Source organism: Aotus nancymaae, unplaced genomic scaffold (assembly GCF_030222135.1).
Source record: "Aotus nancymaae isolate 86718 unplaced genomic scaffold, 86718_ANA_hifiasm-v0.15.2.pri h1tg000017l, whole genome shotgun sequence".
NCBI classification, from domain to species: Eukaryota; Metazoa; Chordata; class Mammalia; order Primates; family Aotidae; genus Aotus; species Aotus nancymaae.
The window spans coordinates 11,479,469-11,506,109 of NW_026988429.1; the positions used below are offsets into that span (position 1 = coordinate 11,479,469).

Consider the following 26,641-nt stretch of genomic DNA (forward strand, 5'->3'; position numbering starts at 1 on the left):
GGTTGTGGTGAGCCAAGATTGCGCCGTTGCACTCCAGACTGGGCAACAAGAGCAAAACTCCGTCTCAAAATAAATAAATAAATAAAATAAAAAAGGTCTAGGGAAATCCTATCACCCAGTTTCTCCCAAAGGGGATTTCTTACATAAATATAGTAAATGTACCTTCCCTTTTTCCTTTTTTTTTGAGAGAGTCTCACTGTGTCACCCAGGCTGGAGGGCAGTGACACAATCACACAGTCTCTCCTGGGTTCAAGCATATCTCCTGCCTCAGCCTTCCAAGTAGCTGGGATTACAGGCATGTGCCATCATGCCTTGGATAATTTTCATATTTTTAGTAGAGAAGGGGTTTTCCCATGTTGGCCAGGCTGGTCTCGAACCCCTGACCTCAGGTGATTCACCCACCTCAGCCTCCCAAAATCCTAGGATCATAGGCATGAGCCACTGCATCGGGCCATACCCTCCCTTTTAAGGTAAGGATCCTGAAGGCCCAGACCTTTTCTCCAGTGCTTTTGAGGTCTGATCCCGATAATTATAACACCTCGCTCATACCCTGAGCTTTGCAGTTTACAAAACACCCCTTCTCCTCACCCCCTCCTAAACTCTGTTGATTTTTATCGTCAAAGCAGACTTGCAGGCTAGGGTAGGCTAGGCTGGACCATAGGTTTTCTTGGTCAGGAGAGACTTCCTCACTCCCTGGGCTCCCCTCTGTAGTGGTGTCAAATAAAAATTTAATCAGTCAAGCCTGTAAGGTAACCAGCACTAATGTGCGGAGTCAGTCCTGGGCAGGCCTGTTTATTATTTTGAAACACTACTGATCGCACATTCTGGCCGACATCCTCGCCTGGCCCAGCCTTGCCCACCAGGCCTGGGCTGGGTCTCCTAGTCCAAGTTCTCACAAGAGGGCAGACCACAGCCAGAGCGCGTCCCTCTTTGTGCATCGGTTTGCCCACGTAGAGGTTAGTCCCGCAGGCGTGGCGGGTACATCTCAGGGTCGGCAGAAAGTGCCACTGGGAGCCCAGCCGGAGTTGCGGGCCTCGCGCCGGGGCCACTGTCCAGATCCAGTCTCACGAGAAAAACGAGGACACTGGAGGGCTGCACGCCCCGCTGCTAGTGCGACCACAACCCAGCCCCAACCTGGGGACTAGACCCCTATGAACTACAAATCCCAGCAGGCAGTGGGCTGCGGGGCGGGGTCTCGGAAGATGAGGCCTGCGGTGCCTTTGCTGAGCCCAGGTCCGGAGGGCCCTCCGGGACGAGGTCAGGTGGGAACGGGAGCACCAGAACAGACCCTCGGACACACTTACACACCGAGTCTCTCACACACGCACGCCCACACACCCGCTAGCGCGCGCAAGGGCGTCCTGGCCCCGCCCCTACAAACTACAAATCCCGACAGGCAGCGGGCCGCGGGGCGGGGTCTCGGGTGCTGATCAGGAAGCGAAGATTGCGCCAGGCCGGGTGGGATTTGGGTGGCTAGCAGGGGGCTCCCGTGCTGGGAAGGAGATGGCCTTCTCTCCTCGCAAACCCAGCTCCCCACCCCTGCACGCACCGCTCTACCCTGGAGTCGCTGGTCCGACCCCTCCTTCTCTGCGAACCTGAGCTCCACCCTGTCCTCCCTACCAGGTTGGGGCCGTAGAAGAGGATGGTGGGTGGGGGTTTGGGCTCACAGCCTGGTAGGTACGCAGAGTGACCTCCTGAACCCATCCTCCATTGCCCAGAGCAAACTCGCATTCCTGGAAGGAGGAGCAGCGCAGACCCTGAGGCGGAAGGTCTGTTAGTGTCCCTGTGTGGCCTGCAGGACTCCTGGAGAAGCCCAGGGAAGGCCTGGGTCCTCCAAGTCCGAGATGTAGGTCCCAGGGTTTTCAGGCCACGGTATCTGACCGTCGTCGGCGCCTAGCGCCCAGGCATTAATTTTACATGGCAGAGTCAAGGTGAAGGTTAGGAGGCTGCCAGGAGGTAATAACCAGGGCACTCGCATTCAGCATCCTCTCTCTCAAACCACTCTTCTCACACCTCAGGGTCAAATGTCAGAACTCTTTTCCTAACTTCCCAGGTTACCCAAGGAGCTTCTGAGACGCTACAGAAGGGACTTACCCAGACCCTTCAGTGCAAGCCAGGAGAAACTCAGGGTCCGGCCTGCTCGGTGGGATGAGCTGTGCTGAGGCCCTACTTCATCCACCCTCTGGGGCCAGGGCAGCCTCTTTCCAGAGGCCTCTTCTCAGCTGATTTCTGGCTCCCAAGCGGGGGACTCAGGTTACACCTGTATCGGGAGCAGTGACACCACAGTGGCCAGCAACACACTGGACTTTCTGTCTCCAACTCCATTTTCAGCTTTTACACTTCCTGATCTGGGCATATATTGCTATATCCTGGATCATCAAGGAAGGAGGAAAATACCTAGTCAATGAAGGTTTCGCATGACCCTGTATGTCAGTGAGAGTTCATTCTTTCTTAGTTAGGTCGAGGCAAGCTACTTCATAGAAATATTTCATTTAATCCAACACCTAGAAACAGCTCCAGAAGGTATATTCAAAGTAGATTGCCCAAATTCTTTTGGTAGCAGATGTGGGGTTCATATTAACTGGTCGAGTGGTCTCTAAGCATGCCCATTTCTGCCTGGGAAGTTCTCAAAGGCTTGGTTTTCTGAATGTTTCTGTTAAGACAACCAGCCTTTTGTTGAGTAGCCCTTCTACCCCTAGAGACGAGAGATAGGTACCATAGAAACTTGGAGACAGCTATTGGCTCAGCCTCTGGACTCTTTAATAAGAACCCATTCTCTCTCTCTCTCTCTCTTTTTTTCTTTTTCTTTTCTTTTTTTTTTTTTTTTTTGAGATGGAGTCTCAGTCTGTTGCCCAGGCTGGAGTGCAGTGGCGCAATCTCGGTCCACGGCAACCTCTGCCTCCCGAGCTAAAGCAATTCTGCCTCAGCCTCCCAAGTAGCTGGGATTACAGGCACACACCACCACACCCGGCGAGTTTTTGTATTTTTAGTAGAAACGGGGTTTCACCATGTTGGCCAGGCTGGTCTCAAACTCTTGACCTCAGGAGATCAACCTGCCTCGGCCTCCCAAAGTGCTGGGATTACAGACGTGAGCCACCGGGCCCGGCCTGGAGTCCATTCTCTTATTATTAGAAATCTTATTATCAGAATGTGAGCTTCTGCATTCCAAGGCTTAGCAACAGACCCCCAAGTCAGTAATGGCTCATGGGACATGCAATGTGACAAAAACCGTTTAATACCCGTCCCTGCTCCCTGAAGATCAACCAGCAACCAGCAGGGTGCAGTTAAAGTTAGGTCATTACAGGGAATGTGGCTAAGGAAAGGCAAAGCCCAGGAAAAGTTGGGTTCTTTCGTTTTACGGGCCATTCCTTTATTTTACCTTTCTGATAACTAAAGCCTGGGTCGGTGGTCCTCTAGGCAACGCCCCTTCCACCGTCAGCCTTCCGGGCTCAGGAAATGAACGACAGGCTGCCACGCTCCTCCTCACCACCAGGGGTCGACCTCTCCCTTGGAACGACTGCTCAGGTAGCCATAGTGGCCTGGGACGGGGTGAGGGACGGTGGCTTTGGGTCTTTGTACATCAGATGGCCTTGGCCAGCATCCATTCCTCTTTGGCCTCAGCTTTTCTGTTGGTAAAAGGGAGGAAGGGTGATCTCAGGGCCCTCCAGGCCCATCAAGGAAGGAGATGGGGATGGAGGCATCCGAGAGCCACCGAGTCCAGTCTCTCCTAACGGGGAGGGTAGAAGGCCTGCTGGTTTTCCAGACCCTTTCCCATTCCCAGTCCTGGGAGAAAGGAACAAGGAAGCAGCAGGCACGGGAGAAGCTTGGCTCCCAGGCTCTGCGCTGAAGAAGAAAGCCTCTCACGCAGGCCATGCTACATTTGGTGGGGGAGAGAAAAGGCGGGGGAGGAACGGATGCCCCACCCTCTCAGGAAAGCCAATAGAGGAAAGGACCCAGTGGGGTGGGGAAGGTCGGTCAGAGATATCCGGGGAAGACAGTCCTTGTTGATCCATCTGCACTGGGAAAAAGGGGTTGTTTTCAGCAGGTAAACACAGCCGGGGCCTCAGGGCGTTGTGCCTCAGCCTAGGCCTGGTAGTCCATGACATATGGACAGGAAAAGAGCAAGACATGGGCCTTCCAGAGAAGAGAGACCAAAGATGTTTGCTGAGAGGCAGGCTTTGCGCAACCTGTAAAGAATGAGTAAGATTTGAATAGCAGCTACAACAAATATTGATTGAGAGCCTGCTGTATGCCAGGCTTGGAATTTGGCCGTGAACCTAACAGACACAGTGGCTGCCCATTTACATAGCGTGCAGTGGAGTGTGGGAGTTTACAGTCTAGTGAAATAAACCTGTAGATTTAATTATGGTGAGACCTCAAGAGAGTGGAGTAGGGGACTGCCCTGGTCTGAGACCCTCGCTGCTGAGGGAGGGTCACCTAAAATGGGGCCTGCAGGAGGAGGGAGGAAAGGGGCCAGGATGTTCCAGAGGAGGAATAACAAGTGTACACTCCAGATAAGAAGGGCCTGGTGAAGATTAGAAAGGGTGGAGAGAAGCCATGTCACCCTGTTTGCAACAGCTCCCCCCAACATCCAACCTCACCCGAGTTTCCTGTGCACTTGGTCACCTCCTGGCCTCTTTTTGGGGCAGAATCTGGGCATCGGATGACTGGATCAAGCTGAAAGACAGGTAAAGAGGCTGTGGTGGCTGGTGCGGTGGCTCATACCTGTAATCCCAGCACTGTGGGAGACCGAGGCAGGTGGATCATCTGAGGTGAGGAGTTCAAGACTAGCCTGGCCAACATGGAGAAACCCTGTCTCTACTAAAAGTACTAAAATTAGCCGGGCGTGGTGGCAGTTGCCTGTAATCCCAGCTACTCAGGAGGCTGAGGCAGGAGACTCTATTGAACCTAGGAGGCGGAGGTTGCAGTGAGCTGAGCAAGATTGCGCCACTGCACTCCAGCCTGTGCAACAGAGCGAGACTCTGTCTCAAAAAAAAAAAAAAAAGAGGCTGTGGCTGAGTGCAGGATAAAGAGCTGAGGTGGAGGTGAGAGGGCTGGGCTCTGGGAGACAGAGCCTCCCAAGTAGCTGGGATTACAGGCACCTGTGAAGAGGGTATTGCCATTTTGGGGATAATGTTTTTTGAAGTATGATATACATTTCAAGAGTCTTTTTTTCTTTAGTTTTTTTTTTTCTTTGTACTGTTTTGCTGCTATTAAGAATGCCCTTGGTCAGGTGGGATGGCTCACGCCTGTAATCCCAGCACTTTGGGAGGCTGAGATGGGCAGATCATCTGAGGTTGGGAGTTTGAGACCAGACTGACCAACATGGAGAAACCCTGTCTCTACTAAAAATACAAAATTAGCTAGGCGTGGTGGTGAATGCCTGTAATTCCAGTTACTTGGGAGGCTGAGGCAGGAGGATCACTTGAACCTGGGAGGTGGAAGTTGCAGTGAGCTGAGATGAGGCCATTGGACTCCAGCCTGGGCAACAAGAGTGAAACTCCATCTCAGAAAAACAAAAAACAAAAAAATGCCCTCTTGGCCAAGTGCGGTGGCTCACATCTACAATCCTAACACTTTGGGAGGCTGAGGCAGGTGGATTGCTTGAGCCCAGAAGTTCAAGATCAGCCTGGACAACATAGTGAAATCCTATATCTGTTTTAAAATTTAAAACATAAAAAAGAATGCCTTCAGCTGGGCGCGGTGGCTCACGCCTGTAATCCCAGCACTTTGGGAGGCTGAGGTGGGTGGATCACAAGGTCAAGAGATCGAGACCATCCTGGTCAACATGGTGAAACCCCGTCTCTACTAAAAATACAAAAAATTAGCTGGGCATGGTGGCGCGCGCCTGTAATCCCAGCTTCTCAGGAGGCTGAGGCAGGAGAATTGCCTGAACCCAGGAGGCGGAGGTCGCGGTGAGCCGAGATCGTGCCATTGCACTCCAGCCTGGGTAACAAGAACGAAACTCAGTCTCCAAAAAAAAAAAAAAAGAATGCCTTCTCTCTTTGTCATATTCTGTAAGGATTGAGTAAATATCTAGAAATTCCACTAAAATTTCCTTAAGTCAACAGGATGCAGCATGGTCCACCTGGACCCGTCACGTTGGAAGAGCAGAGAGAAGGTGAGTGTGAGGGAGTCCCTGGACATCAATGGAGGGACTGGGGCTGGGGAGGTAGGAGGGGCCTGATCTTTCCAGGCAGCAAGAAGCATTTGGTCTCTGTTCAAGGAGCCATGAGGAGTCACTTAAGGGTTTTAGGCAGAGCTGTGACACAACCAGGCTACTGTGAAGAAAGGTTCTGGAATAGGGCAGGGCAGGACAGGTGAGTGGGACAGAGGCACACCACCTTGGTGGGACAAAGGGAAGATATGAAGGTGCTGCTGGCTGGACGCTGTACCCTAGAGGCTGGCGAAAGCCAACCTCAACTCTCAGCCCTGGGTCTAACCCTTGGAGAACCTGAGCAGAGCTAGTGGAATGCCTTCTGGGAAAACAGACAAACTACGCACCAGACTTTTTTGTTTGTTTGTTTTGTTTTCTCAGATGATGTTTTGCTCTTGTCGCCCAGGCTGGAGTGCAATGGTGGGATCTTGGCTCACTGCAACCTCCATCTCCCAGGTTCAAGCCATTCTCCTGCTTCAGCCTCTCTAGTAGCTGGGATTACAGGCACCCACCATCACGTCTGGCTAATTTTTGTATTTTTAGTAGAGACGGGGTTTTGCCATGTTGGCCAGGCTGGTCTCGAACTCCTGACCTCAGGTGATCCACCTGCCTTGGCCTCCCAAAGTGTCAGGATTACAGGTGTGAGCCACCGCACCCACCTGTTTTTTTTTTTTGTTTGTTTGTTTTGTGATGAAGTCTTACCCTGTTACCCAGGCTGGAGTGCAATGGCATGACCTTGGCTCACTACAACCTCCACCTCCCACGTTCAAGTGATTCTCCTGTTTCAGTCTCCCATGTTACTTGGATGATGGGTGTATGCTACCAAGACCAGTTAATTTTTTGTATTTTTACTAGAGAGGGACTATTAAATGTTGGCCGGGCTGGTCCTCCTGAGTAACTGGATTACAGGCGCCCACCACAATGCCTGGCTAGTTTTTTGTATTTTTTAGTAGAGACAGGGTTTCACCCTGTTGGCCAGGCTGGTCTTGAACTCCTGTCCTCAGGTGATCCACCCACCTCAGCCTGCCATAGTGCTGAGATCACAGGGGTGAGCCACCGTGCCTGGCCAACAAACTACACACCAGACTTTCTGCCTACTCCCAGGGGAGACAGAGGGAGGGTCTCTCACAAAGCTCTGAAGCTGCGGCAAGAAATGATTGTGCACCAGGGAGGGACGAGGCAGGGGCCTCTTCTAGGGAGCCATCTGTCTCTCACTCTGTCAGCCCTTCATCGCCCATCACAGCTGTCCCCAGAGTCAGCTGAGTCAGCAGGCCTATGACGGCAGCAGGCGTGGGAGGAAGAGGGACTCAGCCAGCCCCATCATCCATTGGTCCAGGACAGCACCGTTCCTCCTACTGCAAACCGCTTTCCTCTGGGATTGCCCCAGCTTCAGCTTGAACCCAACCACAGATAGAATTCAGGGGGCCGCAGGCCCTTCCACCAGGAACGTCTTGGGCCTCTAACCTGAGCACCTGCTCTGGCAAAAATGTCCTGAGGACTCAAGGCCCCTTACCCTCGTGGGCTTCCTTCTCCACTTGCAGCTCCCTGTCCCACCACGGCCCCGTGTCCTCAGCTCCAGGCCTCTCCCCACACGCTTAACCCTAACCTCATGTTTAGAAAGTTCTTCCTTCTCTACCCCACCTACACTTCACTTGTCTTTGTGGGTTCCCATTCCACTGGGAGAGGAGTCCTTGTGTTATCAGCAACTCTTCTACTCCCCTCGCGAAGGGAAACCTGGCTTTCCCTTGGTGGCCCCCATGTAATCTCCCATTGGCCTGGCCTCCTGCTCCCTGGCTATCCCTTCCCCTAGTGCCTCTGTCTCCCAGTGCTTTCTCATATTTGAAGTCCAGGTCACATTTCCCTTCCTCTTTCCCTTCCTCTCTTCTTTTTCTTTCTTTCTATAATGATTGATTTTTTAAAATTATAAAAATAATTCATCATTGGGCACAGTAGGTCACATCTGTAGTCCCAACACTTTGGGAGGCTGAGGCAGGAGGATCATTTGAGGCCAGGAATCTGAGACCAGCCTGGGCCACATAGCAAGACCCCATTGTAAGGCCGGTTGCCTCACCGGGAGGTCTGACACACCCACCTCTGCACTCAGCACCTGACTCTGCACCCGGCACCAGGCTCTGCACTCGGAACCTAGCTCTGCCGCATGGCTCCCTTGGAAGGCTCCGGTTGATGCAACCCTGGCCGGCTCTTGCACCGGAAAACCCACTCAACAACTCGCCCATCAACCCGCCAACCAATAACGGCCCACCCTGTCTCAATCCCGCTCCCCTGGACCCAATCAGAGCACCCAGCTGTTGTTCGGTCCTCCTAGCCATAAAAACCCCTGCCCAGGAAGTCAGCACGACTTCTCTGGCCCCCTTTCCCCGGACCACAGAACCTCACCTGGGAGCTGAATAAATTGGCATTTAATATTCTTATACTGGCCTCAGTTTCCTCATTTTAAACTCGGCAATAACCCTTACACCCATGTCTACAAAAAATGTTTTCAAATTAGCTGGGCCAGCTGAGCGAGGTGGCCCACACCTGTGATCCCAGCACTTTGGGAGGCCGAGGCGGGCAGATCACGAGGTCAAGAGATCGAGACCATCCTGGCCAACATGGTGAAACTCCGTCTCTACTAAAAATACAAAAAATATTAGCTGGGCGTGGTGGCATGCGCCTGTAGTCCCAGATACTCAGGAGGCTGAGGCAGGAGAATCATTTGAACCTAGGAGGCAGAGGTTGCAGTGAACCAAGGTCACTCCACTGCACTTGCAGCCTGGCAGCAGAGTGAGACTCCATCTTAGAAAAAAAAAAAAATTGCCGGCCGGGCATGGTGGCTCACGCCTGTAATCCCAGCACTTTGGGAGGCCGAGGCCGGTGGATCACAAGGTCAAGAGATCGAGACCATCCTGGTCAACAAGGTGAAACCCCGTCTCTACTAAAAATACAAAAAATTAGCTGGGCACGGTGGCGCGTGCCTGTAATCCCAGCTACTCAGGAGGCTGAGGCAGGAGAATTGCCTGAACCCAGGAGGCGGAGGTTGCGGTGAGCCGAGATCGCGCCATTGCACTCCAGCCTGGGTAACAAGAGCGAAACTCCGTCTCAAAAAAAAAAAAAGAAAAAAAAATTAGCTGGGCCTGGTGGTGTGAGCATGTAGTCCTGGTTACTTGGGAGGCTGAGGCTGGAGGATGACTTGAGTCCTAACCTAAACCTGAGGCAGGAGTTTGAGACTACAGTGGTCTATGATCATGCCATTGCACTCCAGCCTGGGTGACAAGGTGAGACCCTATCTCTAAAAATAAACAGGCCCAGCTGGGCATGGTGGCTCACGCCTGTAATCCCAGCACTTTGGGAGGCCGAGGCGGGTAGATCACCTGAGGTTAGGAGTTTGAGACCAGCCTGGCCAACATAGTAAAACCCCGTCTCTACTGAAAACACAAAAAGTAGCCGGGCATGGTGATGTGTGTCTGTAATCCCAGCTACTTGGGAGGCTGAGACAGAAGAATTGCTTGAACCTGGGAGGGAGAGCTTGCAGTGAGCCGAGATGGCACCACTGCATTCCAGCCTGGGCGATGGAGCGAGACTGCATCTCAAAATAAATAAATAAATAGTCCCAAGAGTATACAAGTATAACGCCATGACACTTAGTTCTATCTGGTTCCACCTTCCTAGGAGACACACACACACCTGGGCTCACTGTTTGGGTTTCTTAGCATTCATTTGGTGATCCCACTGACTCTGAAGTTTCATCTACAGATTAAAGTTCTTTTTTTTTTTTTTTTTTGAGGCGGAGTTTCACTCTTATTGCCTAGGCTTGAGTGCAATGGTGCGATCTCAGCCTTATTGCAACCTCCGCCTCCCAGGTTCAAGTCAATCTCCTGCCTCAGCCTCCTGAGTAGCTAGGATTATAGGCGCCTGCCACAATGCCCAGCTAGTTGTTGGGAACCAGCCCAACTCCGTACATGGGTGCCCTGAGTCCTGGCAGTGACGAGGGATTGAGAAGAGGAAATAAAGATAGAGACACAAGAGAAGAATTTACAGCATGGGTCCAGGGGACCAACGCAAGCATGGAAAACGTGTTGGCCCTGAGCTCTGTGCTCCAAACACTTTTATTACGTGTATAATCTCATTGATTTTATGGGCGTGGAAGGGGAGGATAAAGAAGTAAGAAAGATAGCCTGTGAAGAGCACTTGAGACCCTTCTAAGACATACTAAACTAGTACTCTGAGTTTACCACCAATTGTTATCAGAGTGCGGCTGCATCAGAAGTATATCAGATGAGGAGCCACAGGGTCTGACCACACCCAACGCATCAAGGGGCTTTTATCTCCCGAGCATTGAGGACATAGAGCAATTCAAATCACTCCATATTCCAAGAACCTAGGCAGAGCCTGAGGCATTCTGTTCTGTAATCTCTGCCTTGCAAGGCTTTTCTCCTCCTTGCCAGCTCCCATCAGCAAAGACCCTCCCAGAACTTGTGAGCAGAGATCACCTCCCTTCTCAGAGATCTTTGCATAAGCCCTCTTTAGGGGGCCCTTATATAGTCTCCATGTTGAGAAGACATTTGTGGGACCAGAGCAGTATTCCCTGCTCTGCAGCCACCCCGAGGTGTTCCCTGGTGTTACTGTGCTCTCGGATGGTCTTTACCTTAGGCCTCCTGTTGCCTCTTGATTTCTAATTAACTGCACCAATAATATAGTTTAGTTCAGTGTATAAACTTCAGTGTACTCTGAGTCAAACAAGCTTATAATTATTTAGCTAGAATTAACATAGGTGTCCCTCTGGCCATCTTGACCCACACTAGTTTTTTGTATTTTTTAGTAGAAACAGAGTTTTACCACGTTTGCCAGGCTGGTCTCAAACTCCTGACCTCAGGTGATCCACCCATCTCAGCCTTCCAAAGTGCTGGGATTACAGGCGTGAGCCACCGTGCCCAGCCAGATTAAAGTTCTTAACTGAAAGTAAGAGAAGTCGACTTGGCTAGAAAATAATTTATTAAAACTATTCTGTAGCTCACAGCATCTCCAGCAGGGCCAGATAGCCAGGAATAATGTCCCAAAGGTCACAGCCAAGCCAGTCTGGCAGTCACCCTGGGCACTGACACCACTGTTTGCCAATGCCACTGATTTGGGCCCTGGGTGGTGGCACTAAGGGCTCTGGAAACAGGATTTGGCCGTCACCACCCTCCCAGGGTTCGTTCTTCTTGATGCCTGCTTCAGATCCACCTCTGAGACCTCTGACCACAGCCTGCCTACCTATCCCCCTGCAGGTCTTCAGAGCCACCTCCACCCTTCTCCTCACAATGAATCCATTTCACTCACACCCCAGGTCCCGGCTATACTTCACCATCTTCTGATGGTGTCTGCCGATGTCTGCTGGCAACAATGACCTTGAGTATTTCTTCCATATGTAGGTTTTTGTCCACGGTTCCAGGCTTATAACTCCCATAGCCCTGTTTAGAGGCTTTTTTTATTTTTTATTTTTGAGATGGAGTCTCTCTCTGTCCCCCAGGCTGGAGTGCAATGACGCAGTCTCAGCTCACTGCAACCTCTGCCTTCCAGGTTCAGGCAATTCTCCCGCCTCAGCCTCCAGAGTGGCTGGGACTACAAGTGCACGCCACCACATCTGGCTAGTTTTCCTATATATGTATTTTTCGAAACGGAGTCTCACTCTGTCGCCCAGGCTGGAGTGCAATGGTGCAGTCTCGGCTCACTGCAACCTCTGCCTTGCAGGTTCAGGCAATTCTCCCTCCTCAGCCTCCGAAGTAGCTGGGACTACACGTGCATGCCACCAGACTTGGCAATTTTTTTTTTTTTTTTTGAGACAGAGTCTCACTCTGTTGCCCAGGTTGGAGTGCAGTGGCACTATCTCAGCTCACTGCAACTTCTGCCTCCTGGGTTCAAGCGATTCTCCTGCTTCAGCCTCCTGAGTAGCTGGGACTACAGGTAGACACCACCATGCCCAGTTAATTTTTGCATTTTTAGTAGAGACAGGATTTCACCATTTTGGCTAGGCTGGTCTCAAACTCCTGACCTCATGATCTGCCTGCCTCCCTCTCCCAAAAGTGCTGAGATTATAGGCGTGAGCCACCATGCCAGGCATTTAGAGGCTTTTGTTAGGATGTTGACTGTGTTAGGCCTCGGGAAACAGAATCTCTCTGGCCTTCTCCTGCCCTCCTTTCACCCACCCAAAGCAGGACTCTAATCTTCCTCTACCTTTCTGATTTGGGAACCCTAATTCCAGAGAGGGTCCTACCCCATACTCTGGGGGAAAGAATGCTGTGGTCATGAATTTTCCATAAAAACCCAAATGGGGCTGGGTGTGGTGGCTCACGCCTGTAATCCAAGCACTTTGGAGGCCAAGGCGCGAGGATCGCCTGAGGTCGAGGGTTTGAGACCAGCCTGACCAACATAGTGAAACCCTGTCTTTAATATATATATATATATATATATATATATATATATATATATATATTTAAAAAATTAAAAAACCCAAATGACCTGGTTCAGAGAGCTTCCTGATAGCCGGTCACGTGGAGGCTCCTGGAGGGTGGTGTGCCCAGGGAGGGCATGGAGCCTCCGCATCCTTTCCCTCTATTCCTGCCCTACGCATCTCTTCATGTGTATCCTTTGCAGTATCCTCCATAATAAACCAGAAAACCTAAGTAAATGTTTCACTGAGTTCGGTGAGCTGCTGCTCCAGCAAATTAATCAAACCCTAAGAGGAGGTCATGGGAACCCCAGCTTGAAGCCAGTTGGTCAGAAGTCTTGGAGGCCTAGACTTGTGCCTGGTATCTGGGGTGGCAGGGCATCTTGGGGACTGAGCCCTCCACCTGTGGGATCTGACTCTGTCTCCAGGTAGGTAGTGTTGGAATTGAATTGGCAGATACCCCACTGGTGTCCGTGGCAGAACTGATTGCTCACTTGGTACTGGGGAGAACCGCCCACCCCGCCACCACCACATTTGGTCACAGAAGTCTCCTCTGGGTTGATTGTTGTGTGTGAGAGCAGGGGAAAATCCATCTGAGTTTTTTCTAAATACCACTATGTGTTTTCTGAGGGTGGATTTAGACTACTTGAGCCCATGGCCCATTCTCAGTAGCTAAGACCTGAAAAATTTGGAGAATCACTTTGTGCTATGGAAGGATCATAAAACAGGCACTCAGGTGCTGCAGACAATGGGGCGTGAAAGCTTCAAAATGTGAGTTTCTAGTAAGTCCACTTCCAGGAATTCATACCCATGGAATACCTATGGTGTGCACAGAACAATTCCGTGCCAAAGACGGATAAAGAGGATGTCCCAATCTGCCTGTGTGACCAGACAAGGCCACTGAGGCAGACCTCTTTCCTTCCCCTTCTCCTAGATCTGCCCAGGCCAGCATCCCCACCCAGATAGGATGGACTCCGTCCTCTGCCTGGGGCCCTTTCACTCACCCAGGCCTTGGCATTTGCCTATGCAAAGCCCTGAACAGAGCAGGGAGGTGGCTGGAGTGAGGGCAGCATGGACTGGGAAACTCACTCAGGCTGAGGTTTACAGTGGGGTGGTGTCCAGAACCTCTCACTGACCCTGATTCCAAAGGAGTTCCCCTTGGGTGAAGGAAGTTGCCCCCTGCCTATGGTTCAAAATGTGGAAGAAAGGTCAGCTGGGAGTGGAGGACAAAGAATAGACCCAGCAGGACCAATTCTGGGTGAGGATTTGTTCTTTGTGTTTTTTCACTTTTTCCCTCTGTACCAAATGGCTCCCTGTGAAACCACCCAATAACTCTTCTTGGTTTCTTGGGTGCCCGTTTGCCTGCAGATCCCAGGAATTGTCTGGTCTTCCTCTCCATCCCTGGGTGTCTCCCCAGTGCCCCCAGCCTGGTGGTTCCAAAGCTGCAAGCACATGGGCTTCGTTTCTCCTTTGTGCCAACAGCCAGGATGCCACCAAAACAGTAAGCACAAGAAAGCTCCATGATCATCATTCATGACTGTGATCTGTGTTTCCTTATCCCCTGACTTAGAGTCAGACACCAGGCCCCAGCTCTCCTTTTTATTGTGACCCTTCTCAGAAAGTCAAGGTTCCAAAATTCACTCAGGTAACAGGGCCCCTGGAAGTCATGCGCTCCCTTAAGAAAGGTCACAATTAGCACTGCTAATTCCATCGTAGGAAAGGAAGGTCTTTTTTTTTTTTTTTTAACTTTTTTAAATAGAGACGAGGTTTCTCCCTGTTGGTCAGGCTGGTTTCAAACTCCCAACCTCAGGTGATCCACCCTCTTCAGCCTCCTAAAGTGCTGGGATTACAGGCGTGAGCCACCATGCCCAGTGACAGGAGGGTCTTGACCCAATCCTGGAGAGATACAGGACATTTAGCCTCTAGGGCATGGGCTCTGGGGCAGGCAGAGTTGGGGTTGAATCCCACCTATAACACTTGCTAATTGCATGACCTCAGAAAGCTATTCCACTTCTCAGAGCCTCAGTGTTAGGACTGAATTGTGTTTCCCTAAAATTCATATGCTAAAATCCTAACCTCCCATGTGACTATTTAGAGATAGGGTCTTTAGGGAGGTCATTAAGGATAAATGAGGTCATGGGGGTGGGGCCCTAATCTGATAGTGTGGGTGTCTTCATAAGAAGAAGGGTTACCGGAACCGCCTCTCTTTGTGCGTGCACAGACAAGAGGCCATGTGAGGACACAGAGAAAGCAGCTGTTTACAAGCCAGGAAGAGAGGCTGCATCACAAACCTACCCTTACGCACCTTGATCTTGGACTTCTAGCTCCAGAACAGTGAGAAAATCACATTTCTGTTGCTGAAGCCACACAGTTTGTGGGTTTTGGTTATGGCAGCCCCAGCTGACTAATACATTCAGTTTCCTCATTTGAAAAGCAGGGATAAAACTAGTACTTGCAGCACAAGGTTACTGTGAGACTCTGATGAGGAAACACACGTCATGCCTGCCCGTTTCGTTTTCCTACAGCATCTTCAGGGCCTGGAACAATCTCTGGCAGACAGTGGATGTTCAGTAAATACCCACTGAATGGATAAATACATCCATCGAAAAGTGAAGCTGCCCCATTAAATATGAGAGCCTCTGTCTAGGCGCTTCCCTCACCTTCACTTCCCTGACCATTGGTCACCACTCACCAGCAAATGACAACAGTAGTAAAGGTTTAAGAAAACTGCAAGCCCAGCCTGCTGTTTTTAATTGGATCTGCCAAGTAATGTAATGTCTATGAAATAAGAAAGGCGACACTGATCAGAGAGCTGAAGGAAGCCTGAGAACGCTGGTCTAGCTTAGCTCTTCCTGCTGTCGGGCAGAGGGGCTGGAGACCACAGCATGGGGATGGCCCACCTAGGGGAGGCTGAGCGAGCTGGGGCTGGGCCCTGGGAGTGTCCTGGATAAAGCTGGTCTGGGGTTGGAGGCCACAGCAGATCCATCTTCCTGGTGTTTGGGAGATGCAAATGATGGGAACAATGGAGCCCTTGTCCCCAGGCCATTTGTGGCAGATCCCAGGCTCCAGGGAGGCAAAACTCCTCTGCCTCTGCCATGGTAAGATGTGGTCCTCGGGCAGCCCCAGGCACACCAACCTGCCCACCTGGGATGCCCAGGACTCAGCCAGGGAGAGGCTACACTGACCCCTCTTCTCCCCACCCTGGCTCTTTCCAGGACAAGCTCATTGGGAGCAGACACCGGTAAGTACTGGGGCTCCTCTCTCCCCTGCCTCCTGTCTCTCTCTACCCCTCCTCTCCTGGGCACAGTCATCCCAGGAGCTGTGCTGGCTCTGCCAGGACCCTCTCTGCCCAGGGAGACCATTCACATGCCTCCATCTCTTAGTCAGCCCTAGGGCTCCCCAAGGGCACCAGCTCATGCAGCTGTGCGCCCACAGGCACTAGCTCTGCCCCCAGCCTCCTTCTCTGCTGCCCTGATCCCAAGGTCTCTGTCAGTCACACTGTCATAGATATGATTGTCCCAGAACACAGCGTCTGTCTCACACAAACTCAAGGGTCCCTTGGGCAGAGTTGACTAAAGTGTGCTTGCAGGCTGGGGCCACCGCTCCCACCCCCCAGATGTGTGGGTAAGTGACAGTGGGCAAGAGGGGCCCAACAGACTGGGATCCCTTGCAAGTCAGGTCCCCCCAGTGACTCTGCACACCTCCTACCTCCCAGAGCCCAGCACTGCTGAGTCACAGGGGCCTCACTCTCCCATCTGTCTTGGCCAGAATCAGGGGTGCAGAAGGCAGGGGATGGGCATAGGTAGAAGGGCCCCTTGTTTCCAAAATGCCTACCTCAGTGGCCCTGCGGCAGCATTGGAAATGCCTGTGATGAGTGGTTCCTTTGAGCTGAAGCACTGGCGCTGTCAAGGGCAGGTGGTTTATTATACTGGGGAAAGGTGGGCAGGGAGGAGGTGAGGCTAGCCTGTCTGTGCAGACTCCCCAGGTTGGAGAGAAGATGCCCCCAGCCCATCCTTTCTGCCTGCCCCAGGGACCTGGAGACACAAGGTGAGTCTGGCTGCTGAGGCTGGGGTGGGGGAGGTGGCAGCCAGAGCCTGTGCTGAACACCCTCTCCCCTCCATTCCCGCTCACTGAGCATCCTTTCCTCCAGGCCCAGGAGGAGGACGAGGAGGAGAATAAGTATGAGCTTCCCCCCTGTGAGGCTCTGCCCCTCAGTCTAGCCCCTGCCCACCTTCCTGGCACTGAGGAAAACTCCTTGTACCTGGGTGAGGGCTGGGAGGTGGGAGGCAGGGAGGCTGGGTGCTTGGGCAGGGCAGGAGGGTCCCCATAAGATTAGAGGGCACAGGCCTTGCCTCTCCTCCCCTGCCTGTGCTGAGGCAGCAAGGGAGGCCTCAGCTGGCAGCCATCGGGGCCTCTTGGCTGGGCAGAGAGAGAGAGAGAGAGAGAGAAAGAGAGAGAGATGAAGGAACGGAGGGAGGGAAGGCAGAAGGGAGGAAGAAGAGTGGGAAGGGAAAAGGAGGGGTGGTGTAACCAAGGCAACAGCCGGGGCCTGGCATTCCCCTTCTGAGATCCCAACACTTCTTCAGGCCAAGGGTGGGGGTGCTGGGAGAGCCCTGGCTGCTGCTGGCATCCCACCCCCACTGCTCAGCTCCTCGGCCAGGTGGGGGCAGGGAAACTGCCCGCCTCCAGTTGCCATGGAGACTGGGCTGTCAGGAAGCCAATGAGCAAGGGGAGCAAGGGAAGGAGGAGGAAATGGAGGCTAGGTGGCTGGGGGGGAAGGAAAATGGGAACCCGCCTGGGAGGAACCCACCAGCTCACAACACATGCGGTCTTTTCCAGATCACTCTGGCCCCCTGGATCCATCCAAGCCACTCCTGCCTCAGCCCACCATGGTGAGAGGCCTCCCCAGAAGTCCCTCCTTCCCCACCCACCCCACCCCAAGCTGCCATTTCCCAGTGAGTGAATCTTAGAGGCATCTCATTTGCAAGATACCCCCACATTTGCATTCAAGAGGCCCTGAAAAATTAGATGCCAGATGCAGAGAAGCCAGAGCCCTGCCGCTGTCAGTCACTCCTCCAACTCCTGGCCTGGTCCTTCCACCATCCCCTCAGCTTCACCCAGGGTGTCCTTCTCACCTGCCTGAGGGGGAGGGAAGGGGCTCAGCTGCCCTTTCCCTGGATTCTGGGACCTGAGGACCCCTCTCCACCTCCAGAGTGAAGAAGTCCCTACCTCAGCTGCCAGTCACTGCCAACTCTCATTCCCACCTTGATCCTAGTGGGACTTTTTGGATTTTGAAAGCTACCACCTTTATCATACATTTCACTAGAATTTTTGTAAAAAGCAGGAGTGATTCACAACAAAGAAAGAGCCACAGAGTAGAAGCAAAGACAAGAGTCGTCTGTTTTGTACATTTTTTAAAGCTACACAGATGCAAGTGGTCCCATCCTGTCCCATCGTCCCTTCCTTGCCCTCCTGGAAGGAAACGTACCTCAGTTTCCTTCCCCCATCTGCCCTCACCGGCCCCCATTGTGCCCACAGCTAAAGGGAGGAGTGAGCCTGCCGGTGACCAGGAAGCAGGCACCTGTCTTCGGAAGGCGAGGTAATGTGATGTCCTCTCTTTCTGTGGCTCCATCCCTGGGACAGGGAGTCCTCCTGCCACAGGGTAGAGCTGTGCTTGTCTGATATGGGTCTCATACTCTGCCCCTTCATGGCACCAAGGGATGTGCCATGAAGGGGCAGAATATGAGAACCAGAGTATGAGACCCACATGGCTGTGCCCCTTTTTACTTACCGATTTCTAAGGTAGGCAGGCAGTTGGCGTTGCCTCTAATGAAATGAATGAGGAGACTGAGGCTCAGGGATATGAAATGCTGTGCCTAAGATCACACAGAAGCAGAGTCTGGTCTACTTTTTAAAAATTTTTTTTGGCTCGACTCCTCTGATTTTTTTTTTTTTCTTTTAAATCAGTCTCACTCTGTTACCCAGGCTGGAGTGCAGTGGGGTGATCTTGGCTCACTGCAACCTCCACCTCCCGGGTTCAAGTAATTTCTGGCTAATTTTTATATTTTCAGTAGAGAGGGGGTTTCACCATGCTGTCCAGGCTGGTCTCGAACTCCTGACCTCAAGCGATCCACCCACCTCGGCCTCCCAAAGTGCTGGGATTATAGGCATGAGCCACTGTGCCCAGCTGCTATGATTTTTTTGAACAGTCCAAAGTCATTTGGAGCCAGGCCTGGCAAGTCAGTTGGGAGGTCAGGACAGGTGACACCATAGGCTGTGCAGAGAATCATCAGGGGATAAGGAAAGCTTTCTCCAGGGGCTTCAAAGCTGATACTTAGAGGCCCTCCTCAGAGGTGCCCTAAGGGACTCTGCTTTTCCAGCCTCAGGCCCACTGAATTCCTTTCTTCTCCCTGCTGCACATGACAGGTGGTTCCCTCCTTTTCCTTCCAGAGCAAGGTGCATCATCCAGAATGGTGAGCAGCCCCTCCATCTCCACCTCACATTCCAGGGTTCTGGTTAGGAAACTGGAGGGGTGGGATGGAGTGGGGGGCGAGGGAGGCCCAGGAAATATCCCTGAAACCAAGGGAAAAGGCCCAGAGCAGAGCCCCTGCCCCTCAGCCACAGGCCCCTGGCAGGCATGAGCCAGCTGTCCTGAGGGTACCGCTCAGGGCTCCTCCTCACACTCTCTGAGAGCTGCGGCCCATGGGCACCTCTGAAGGGGAAGGTGCCTGTGGGATGCCCCCTCTCAGGCAGAGGAGAAATTGTAATCATTCAAGCTGGCTCCCAGAAAGAGGGTCACTGTGTGAGGCGGGAGTGGGGTGCCTGCCACGCCTTCAAATTGATGGCTCCTCCCCCAGGACCCCTAGTCCTAAATGGAACCCCAGGACTGGGCAAACCATGGTCCCACACACCCCTCCCTACATTAGGTACCAGGCCTTCCAAAGAAACCTGATGAGGACCTCTACTTGGAATGTGAGCCCGATCCAGGTGAGCCCCTCCCTCAGCTCCAGACCCCTCCTGCCCGAGGCCCTCAGCTGCCCAGAGCACGACACACTCTCCTAGCTCTATCTGCTCCCCTTGCCGCCTCTCACCACCCCCAACAACATGCATTTGCCTTCAGTCACTGCATGGTCATCACACTTCTGCCTGTGGTCCAGGTTAACCCATGCTGTGCCGGCAAGGGAGGTGCCCCACTTAAAGCATGGGCTGGGTGGGGCTCCCCATCTGCTGCAGCCAGGACAGCATCTGCCTCTGGTTGGAAGCACTCCCAGAAAGTCCAGGCTGCAGAGAAGCAGCAGGCCCTGCAGCTATTCTCAGCCCCACCCTGGCCAGCGTGGGTTCCCTGCCTGGTGCCCAGCCGAGCCCAGTCTGCCCTCTCTGTTTCAGTCCTGGCTTTGACTCAGACTCTCAGCTCTCAAGTCCTGATGCCCTCAGGGCTTCTGCCCAGGGCAACAGTGGTGCCTAGGTAAGTGCCCCAACCAGGTGTGTGCATGTGTGTGTGTGTGAGAGAGAGAGAGAGACGCGCGCGCACACACACACACACACGCACGCAGAAACAGCACCCCATTGCTTATAGCCATTACTAGAAATAAGATAAAAAAAAAAAAAGAAAAGAAACAGCACCCCAATTCAGCCTTCCCCAGCCCTGACCCTGGGATGGGATCTCCTTGCACTGTCCCAGGGCCATTGGCAGTGGTGGCAGGGGCAGCTTTGATGCTGGATTCACTGGCTCTTTCTCTTAAAAAACACAAAGACCCTGAGCTCTGTCCCCCAATTTTCTTCCCACAGGCCCACATTCCCCCAGGAAACTTGGAATGTAAGAGGCTAATGGTCAGGGGAGAAGAGAGGGAGGCAGGGAGGGAGACTCAGGGTGGGACCTGGGGCCCGGGCGGCAGGCCTGCAGGGCCCGGCCTCTTCTGATCAGACCTCCTGTGTGCCAGGGCGCAGCGGATGCCACCTCTAAAGGTGAGTACAGGCTGGTCCAAAGGTAGTGAGTTATCTCAACTGATTGTTCACAGTCAGTTACAGATCAAACTCCTTCCCTGCTTCTCACAACTGCACTTGACTAGTCTGAAAAAAAAATAAGTAGGTGACTGCAGGCATCTTCAGCATGAATGTAGGTTGTCCTGCCAGCGCCTACCCCAGCCCCAGCCCTGCAGGCCAGACTCCCTCAGGCCTCACTTTCCTAAGGATGTCCCTGAAGCTCTGACTCCAGATGAGATCAGGCCTGAGGGGACCCTCGGGGATTTTCGAGGGTCTGTGCCAAATCAGGAAGCTCCTAGTCTGTGCCCCAAGATCACATCTCATTTGGAAGTCACTTGAGGCCTGGCTGGTGGGTCCTGCCAGGGCACTGGACCTGGAGAGTGGGAGAAGCACTGGGCGCCTGGGTTTGGGCTCGGGCCCATGCATGCCTCCTCCTGCTCCCCACCCCTGCACCTGTCCCCTAGAAGTCTCCCTTGTCCACCCCCCACACAGCCCCAGCTCTATAATCTGATTCTTCTAGCAGGAAGGAAATTGTCTCTTCCCTCTGCAGCCCCCACTGGGAGCGCCTCAGCTGTTGAGGTGAGGAGGGGCTGGGAGCAGGCTGTGGGGAGGGGTTCGGGGAGCAGAGCCTAAGGGTCTTCACCCAGGAATCCTCTTGGGCTGAAGGGTGCACCACCGCGAGAACACATGTTGGACACACGTGTGCGACACCCCGCTGTGCCCCAGACAGGGACACCTCTTTGTTCTGCCTGCCGGGGACTCAGTTGAGCAAAGGCAATGGGAACACAAAAAACTGCACTCTGGGTCCTCGGCACCCCACGTCCAATCCAGTGCCCTGGCACATCTCTGAGTGGCTGTGTGTATGCACAGGATGGCAACCTGCTGGCTCAGCCTTGGTACTCAGGGAACAGTGACCGCCATGCTGTTGAGACTGCCCTGCTCCGCTTACAAAAGGTGGGCAGCCACGGAGCCCGGGCCTTCTCCGAAACCCCTTCTTCTCACAGGTTGTGGCCGGCCCAGCAGTGGGGCACAGGAGAGCCAGGAAGGTTCTGACCCCATCATGGGTAGGGGCGGTGGGAGGGCCATTGGAAGATGAGTTTGATGGCTGGGGTCTCCTCCACAGGATGGGGCCTACACCGTGCGCACCAGCTCGGGGCCTCATGGCTCCCAGCCCTTCACCCTGGCAGTGCTTCTCCGAGGCCGGGTCTTCAACATTCCCATCAGGCGGCTGGATGGCGGGCGCCACTATGCCCTGGGCCGGGAGGGCAGGAACCATGAGGAGGTGGGAGCTGGAGGAGGCAGGGGCCTAAGGAGGGGCAGCACAGCAGTACCTGAGACCCAGCCAAGAGCATTTGCCTAGGGAAAAACCCGCATTTTGTATGTTTATGGGGTGGGCGGAAATGACAGAGCCCAGAGCCCTGAACTCCTTCCCAGACACCTGGCACTCTGGGAAGAGGCTCTAGGGGTGGAGGTGCTCCTCCTGCCATGGCTCAGTCTGCACAGGGTCGAGGTGGGGGCCTCTGTGTCTCTAATGAACCCATTTGGGAGGAGGGCAGGGTCCAGGTTCTTCAGAATCTTGTCTACCTCCCCTGATGACTCTACGTCACACCCAGCATTTGCTGGGGTGCAAACTAGAGACAGTCACCCACCACTCAGCTCCCCACACTAGGGGACCTGGGCAGAGGCACGCCCTAGAGTCAGTTTGATCTAGCCTTGGACATAAGGGTCTGGCCAGCGGCGTGCCCATGGGTGCAGCAGCAGGAAAGCTACCTGAGGCTTGGAACCAGGCAGCAAAATGGCAGTGGAGCTGCATGGGGCAAACAGGAAGGAAGATATCTAGAAAAGTGTCAAAAGCCACCTTGCCAGAGTCCCACAGTTGCCTCAGGAAGTTGCTCCCAGCATGAGGGTCACGGGACTCACAGATGCCCTGCCTCCCTGGCCAGCGCTTCCCCTCTGTGGCCGCCATGGTCCAGCACTTCACGAGACACCCCCTGCCCCTTGTGGACAGACACAGCGGCAGCCGGGAACTCACCTGCTTGTGCTTCCCCACCAAGCCCTGAGGCCACAGCGAGGTACACAGCGCCTTTGGAGTTTGCTTCTTGCCCCACCCCACCTTGGGCTGTCTTCCTCTCTCTTCCTCACCTCTCACCCTAGCGTTTCCCATGCCCACAAGCGGCACTAATGGAGAAAAGCTGCCTGAAGACCCACCCCATGCTCACCTAGAGCCCGACGCCGCCCTCCCTGTTGCCTCTCCAGGGCTGATACCTCTTCTTGGCCTCCAGGAATGCAGGTGTCCGCCCCACTCACTAAGTCCTGGATGAAGGAACCGTGGTGGCCTAGACCAGTCAGGGGACAGCACAGGCACTGCTGGAACAGCAAACGATCCCCTCACATCCACCTGGGGTCCTAGCACACCCTGGCGGGGAACTGGCCTGCCTTGCAGAAGTGTTTCTCTTTCAATAAACATTTGTAGAATAAATTCTTGAAGCTGCTAAATGAAGCAGAGGTGGCCTGCACGAGGAGGCCCCGTGGTTCTCAAGTGTCACAGGGCAGACTAGCCAGCAGTTATGGAGATGCAGGAGCCAGGCCAGGGCGGAAAGGGCCAGTAGTTTCTACCTCGGATTGGGACTTTTACCTTTAGATGCTCTGTGCGGAGAGGCCAGGCCGTATGGCTGATTTTTGTTTTGCTTTGTGGGGGTTGAAGTGGGGAAGGGAGGGAGGCTCAGTGCTGTCTCTGACACACTATTAAACAAGGAGAATGGAGTCCATTACCGACTCCTCCAACATCTATCTACTGTACAGCTCTCCCGGGGGAGTGATGAGCCTGATTTTGGGAGTTTGGTGTTGTCTAGAGCAGGGGAGACAGTGGGCCCGGGAAACATCAGTATGTGATGCTTCAGTCTAGAGTGAAAAACTAGGGAACGCTCAACAGTGGCGCTCAGAGAAGACAGGACGGCTGGCGGGAGCTTGGGGGCGGTGGGAGGTGGGGGGCGCTCCAGGTCCCCAGGCGGCCAGGCGGAGCTGCGAGACAGGGTGCGGACCCCGAGGCCCGGGGAACACCGGGTGGCCGGCGGCCTGCAGGCGGGCGAGGGCGTCGGGCGGCGCTGGGCAGGCCACGGGCGGGGGCGCCTCGGCCCTGGCGCGGCGCCCGGAACACCCCGTGCCGGAAGCGCCATGTGACCGTGACTCCGCAGAAGCGGCGAGCGCCGCGAAACAAAGGGCGCCTCTGCGGCCGCCTCGAGCTCGGGCCGGCACGGAGGGCCCGGACCCCCTACCCCACTCCGAATCCCCGGACTCCCCGACCCTGCTTGCCCTTCGACCCCAGGCTCTGGCCGGCCGGGAGGCGCGGGAACCCCGCGGAGATGGGGCGGGCACCGAGGACGCGGAGATGCCAGCGCGAGGCGGGAGGCGGGAGGCGGGGTGCGGGGCGGCAGGGCGTGGACGGTCGCCTCCGTCACTGCGGGCTCCTGCGGATTACCGCCTCGGAACCTTCATTTCTTGCCCGTAATAAGGGGAAGATAATCATCCCTACGTCATCGTCCTCCGGTTAGGAGGCTTAAGTGAGACATGCCACGTAAAGGGGTGCCTGAGGGGGCAAGGAAACACTCTCCGAATTCGGGCCTATTAGCTCCCACTGTCAAAATCGCTGCAAGGACACAGTCACCGCCCAGGGCACTAGGAGGGGGCGCGAGCTGGGGCCGGCGGCGCCGTTGGAGGGCGGGACGTGGACACCAGTGTGTGTATGTGAGGAGGGGCCCACAGCGGGGGCTTCTAGCAGAAGCAGCAGGATAGGAGACCCCCAAGACACGCCCTCAGCCCCGCTGGCCCAGGCCTGGCTCCCTCCGCCCTCCACACCTTCCCCAGCCTCATCCCGCAGGCACGCAGGGGCTGTGGAGGTTGCGGAGCTTGGCACCTTGGACTGGGCCTCGGGGTACAGGCAGGCCCCCAGTATACCCACCTACGGCTTGGCAGGTTCCACTACCCTAGAGCACCTCTGCACTCCGGCCATAAAGGCTCCGGGCTCAGAAGCCTATTGTTACTGAGCCCGACAGCCACGAGGCCTGTGGTGGGGGAGTAGAAGTTACAGCTCATAGTTCCTGAGTTAATGGCCCAACAGGGACTCTTTGATTTTTCCCAGCTGAGGGACTAACTTCAAGGAACTAGCCTCCGTTCCTCCCCTCCCTGGGGAGAAAGAGAAGGGGAGCAGCCAGGCAGTGGGACAGCCTGTAACTGGGACCTGAGGGCAAAAAGGAACGTCCTGCCTGCCCAGTGCCTCCTCAGCTTGCAGGCCTGCGCAGATGACCCCGTGTCCAGGGAACCTTCACCGCTCCCCCAGCCTGCGCCCAGGTACTTAAGCCATCGCCTCTTCACTCCCAGGACAGACAGGCTACTACTGTCTACTGTTGTGTATTTAGGGCCTGGAATACAGTCGGTGACGAATATTTATTGAAAGAGTCATCAAATAGGTCAAGTCTATTCTGGATTCCTCTAAAGCTGATAACATTCCTTTAAAAGGGACTCCTTTGTTAAGAGAAAAGTCCAATCCAGTGCTGTCCAGTGGAACTTTCTGCGATGATAGAAACGTTCTCTATCTGCATTGTCCAGTACAGTAGCCACCAGCCACTGGGGGTCATTGAGCACTTGAAATGTGACCATTGTGACTGAGGAACTGAATTGTTCATTAACGGTTTAATTACTTTTAAATAGCCACCTATGGCGAGGCTTCCAAGTCTCATGCCTTCCCAAGTGTGAGGGGCAGCGGTGAAAGCTGGCGAGGTCGGCAGCGGCTAGGTCTGAAGGAGCCTGGGAGGCCTCCATAAGGAACTGGGGAGCCACGGAGGCTCTGAGCAGGGGTGGGTGCAGGAGGGATGATGGTATCCCAGGAGCATCACTCCGGTTGTATACTGCTGAATGACCCAGAGGGGCCGCACAGAGGCTGGGGGAACATTTAGGGGCTGCAGGTATTCTGATCATTCAGGTGAGAGATGATTCCTTTTTATTTTTCACCATGCCAGCATCCCTTCAAGCACCCCATCCCCATTTCCTCCCACCCAGCAGGCCAGACTCTAGAAAATTCTAGGTAGGGTCACCGACTAGGGGATTAAGTCTTTGAGAAGTGTCCTGTTTGGAGGCCAGGCTCGGTGGCTCACACCTATAATCCCAGCACTTTGGGAGTTTCAGGTGGGCAGATCACTTGAGGTCAGGAGATCGAGACCAGCCTGGCCAACATGGTAAAACTCCATCTCTACTAAAAATCCAAAAATTAGCCGGGCATGGTGGTGCTATGCCTGTAATCCCAGCTACTCAGGAGGCTGAGGCAAGAGAATTGCTTGAATCTGGGAGGTGGAAGTTGCAGTGAACTGACATTGCACCACTGCACTCCCGCCTGGGCAGCAGAGCAAGACTCCATCTCAAAAAAAAGAAATGCACTGTTTGGTGAAGAAGCCCATGTATTACATACAGACAGTGGGTTACCTGTCTCCAGTGGCTGGGGAGGGCCTATAGCACAGGGGAGCTGAGGGAGTGTGCAGCTGAGAAGGGCATGAACGCCTCAGCAAAACCACACCTGCTGTGGCTCAGAGCATGGTCTAAGCAAACTTCTGGCGGCTTTCAGCTTTGGTTTCTGAAGAAGCAGCCTGATCTTTGGTGAAAACATGGACAGAAGGACCCAAGTTTCATTCTGGCTCAGTCACTCACTACTTGTGCAATCTTAGCCTCAGTCTCTCCACTTCTATTTTATTTTTTTGAGACTGAGTGTCACTCTGTCACCTAGGCTGGAGTGCAGTGGTGCAATCTTGGCTCACTGCAACCTCCACCTCCCAGGTCAAGTGATTCTACTGCCTCAGCCTCCTGAGTAACTGGGATTGCCGGCACTTGCCACCACATCCAGCTAATTTTTGTATTTTTAGTAGAGACGGTGTTTCACCATGTTGGCCAGGCTGATCTAGAATTCCTGACATCAAGTGATCCAGCTTGGCCTCCCAAAGTGCTGGGATTACAGGGGTGAGCCACCACACCCAGCCGTTCTCTCCACTTTTAAAATGGGGTTAATAATATGTATGTCTGAGGATTGC

The 26,641-nt window shown here is 53.8% G+C and overlaps 1 protein-coding gene across 21 annotated transcripts; it reads left to right on the forward strand.

The window, feature by feature from the left end:
• The first annotated feature begins 1,426 nt into the window (after positions 1-1,426).
• LOC110569239 (SH2 domain-containing protein 6-like) lies at positions 1,427-22,953 on the forward strand. Of its 21 annotated transcripts, none has more exons than XM_064377879.1 (21): positions 1,427-1,623; positions 3,418-3,525; positions 4,579-4,688; positions 6,065-6,121; positions 13,953-14,085; positions 15,800-15,825; positions 16,174-16,208; positions 16,561-16,631; positions 16,735-16,849; positions 17,424-17,476; positions 18,123-18,183; positions 19,011-19,057; positions 19,511-19,571; positions 19,971-20,049; positions 20,373-20,400; positions 20,525-20,549; positions 21,088-21,146; positions 21,438-21,613; positions 21,691-21,849; positions 22,511-22,639; positions 22,850-22,953. In XM_064377879.1, exons 2-21 carry the CDS (start codon positions 3,457-3,459, stop codon positions 22,875-22,877), a joined length of 1,521 nt encoding a protein of 506 aa, XP_064233949.1. In that variant the 5' UTR covers positions 1,427-1,623; positions 3,418-3,456; the 3' UTR covers positions 22,878-22,953. The 21 variants fall into 21 exon arrangements, with proteins under 21 accessions (XP_064233949.1, XP_064233953.1, XP_064233956.1 ...); XM_064377883.1 differs by having other exon boundaries at positions 21,438-21,521; positions 22,850-22,939; XM_064377886.1 differs by having other exon boundaries at positions 21,572-21,613; positions 22,850-22,939.
• The last annotated feature ends 3,688 nt before the right edge of the window (positions 22,954-26,641 follow it).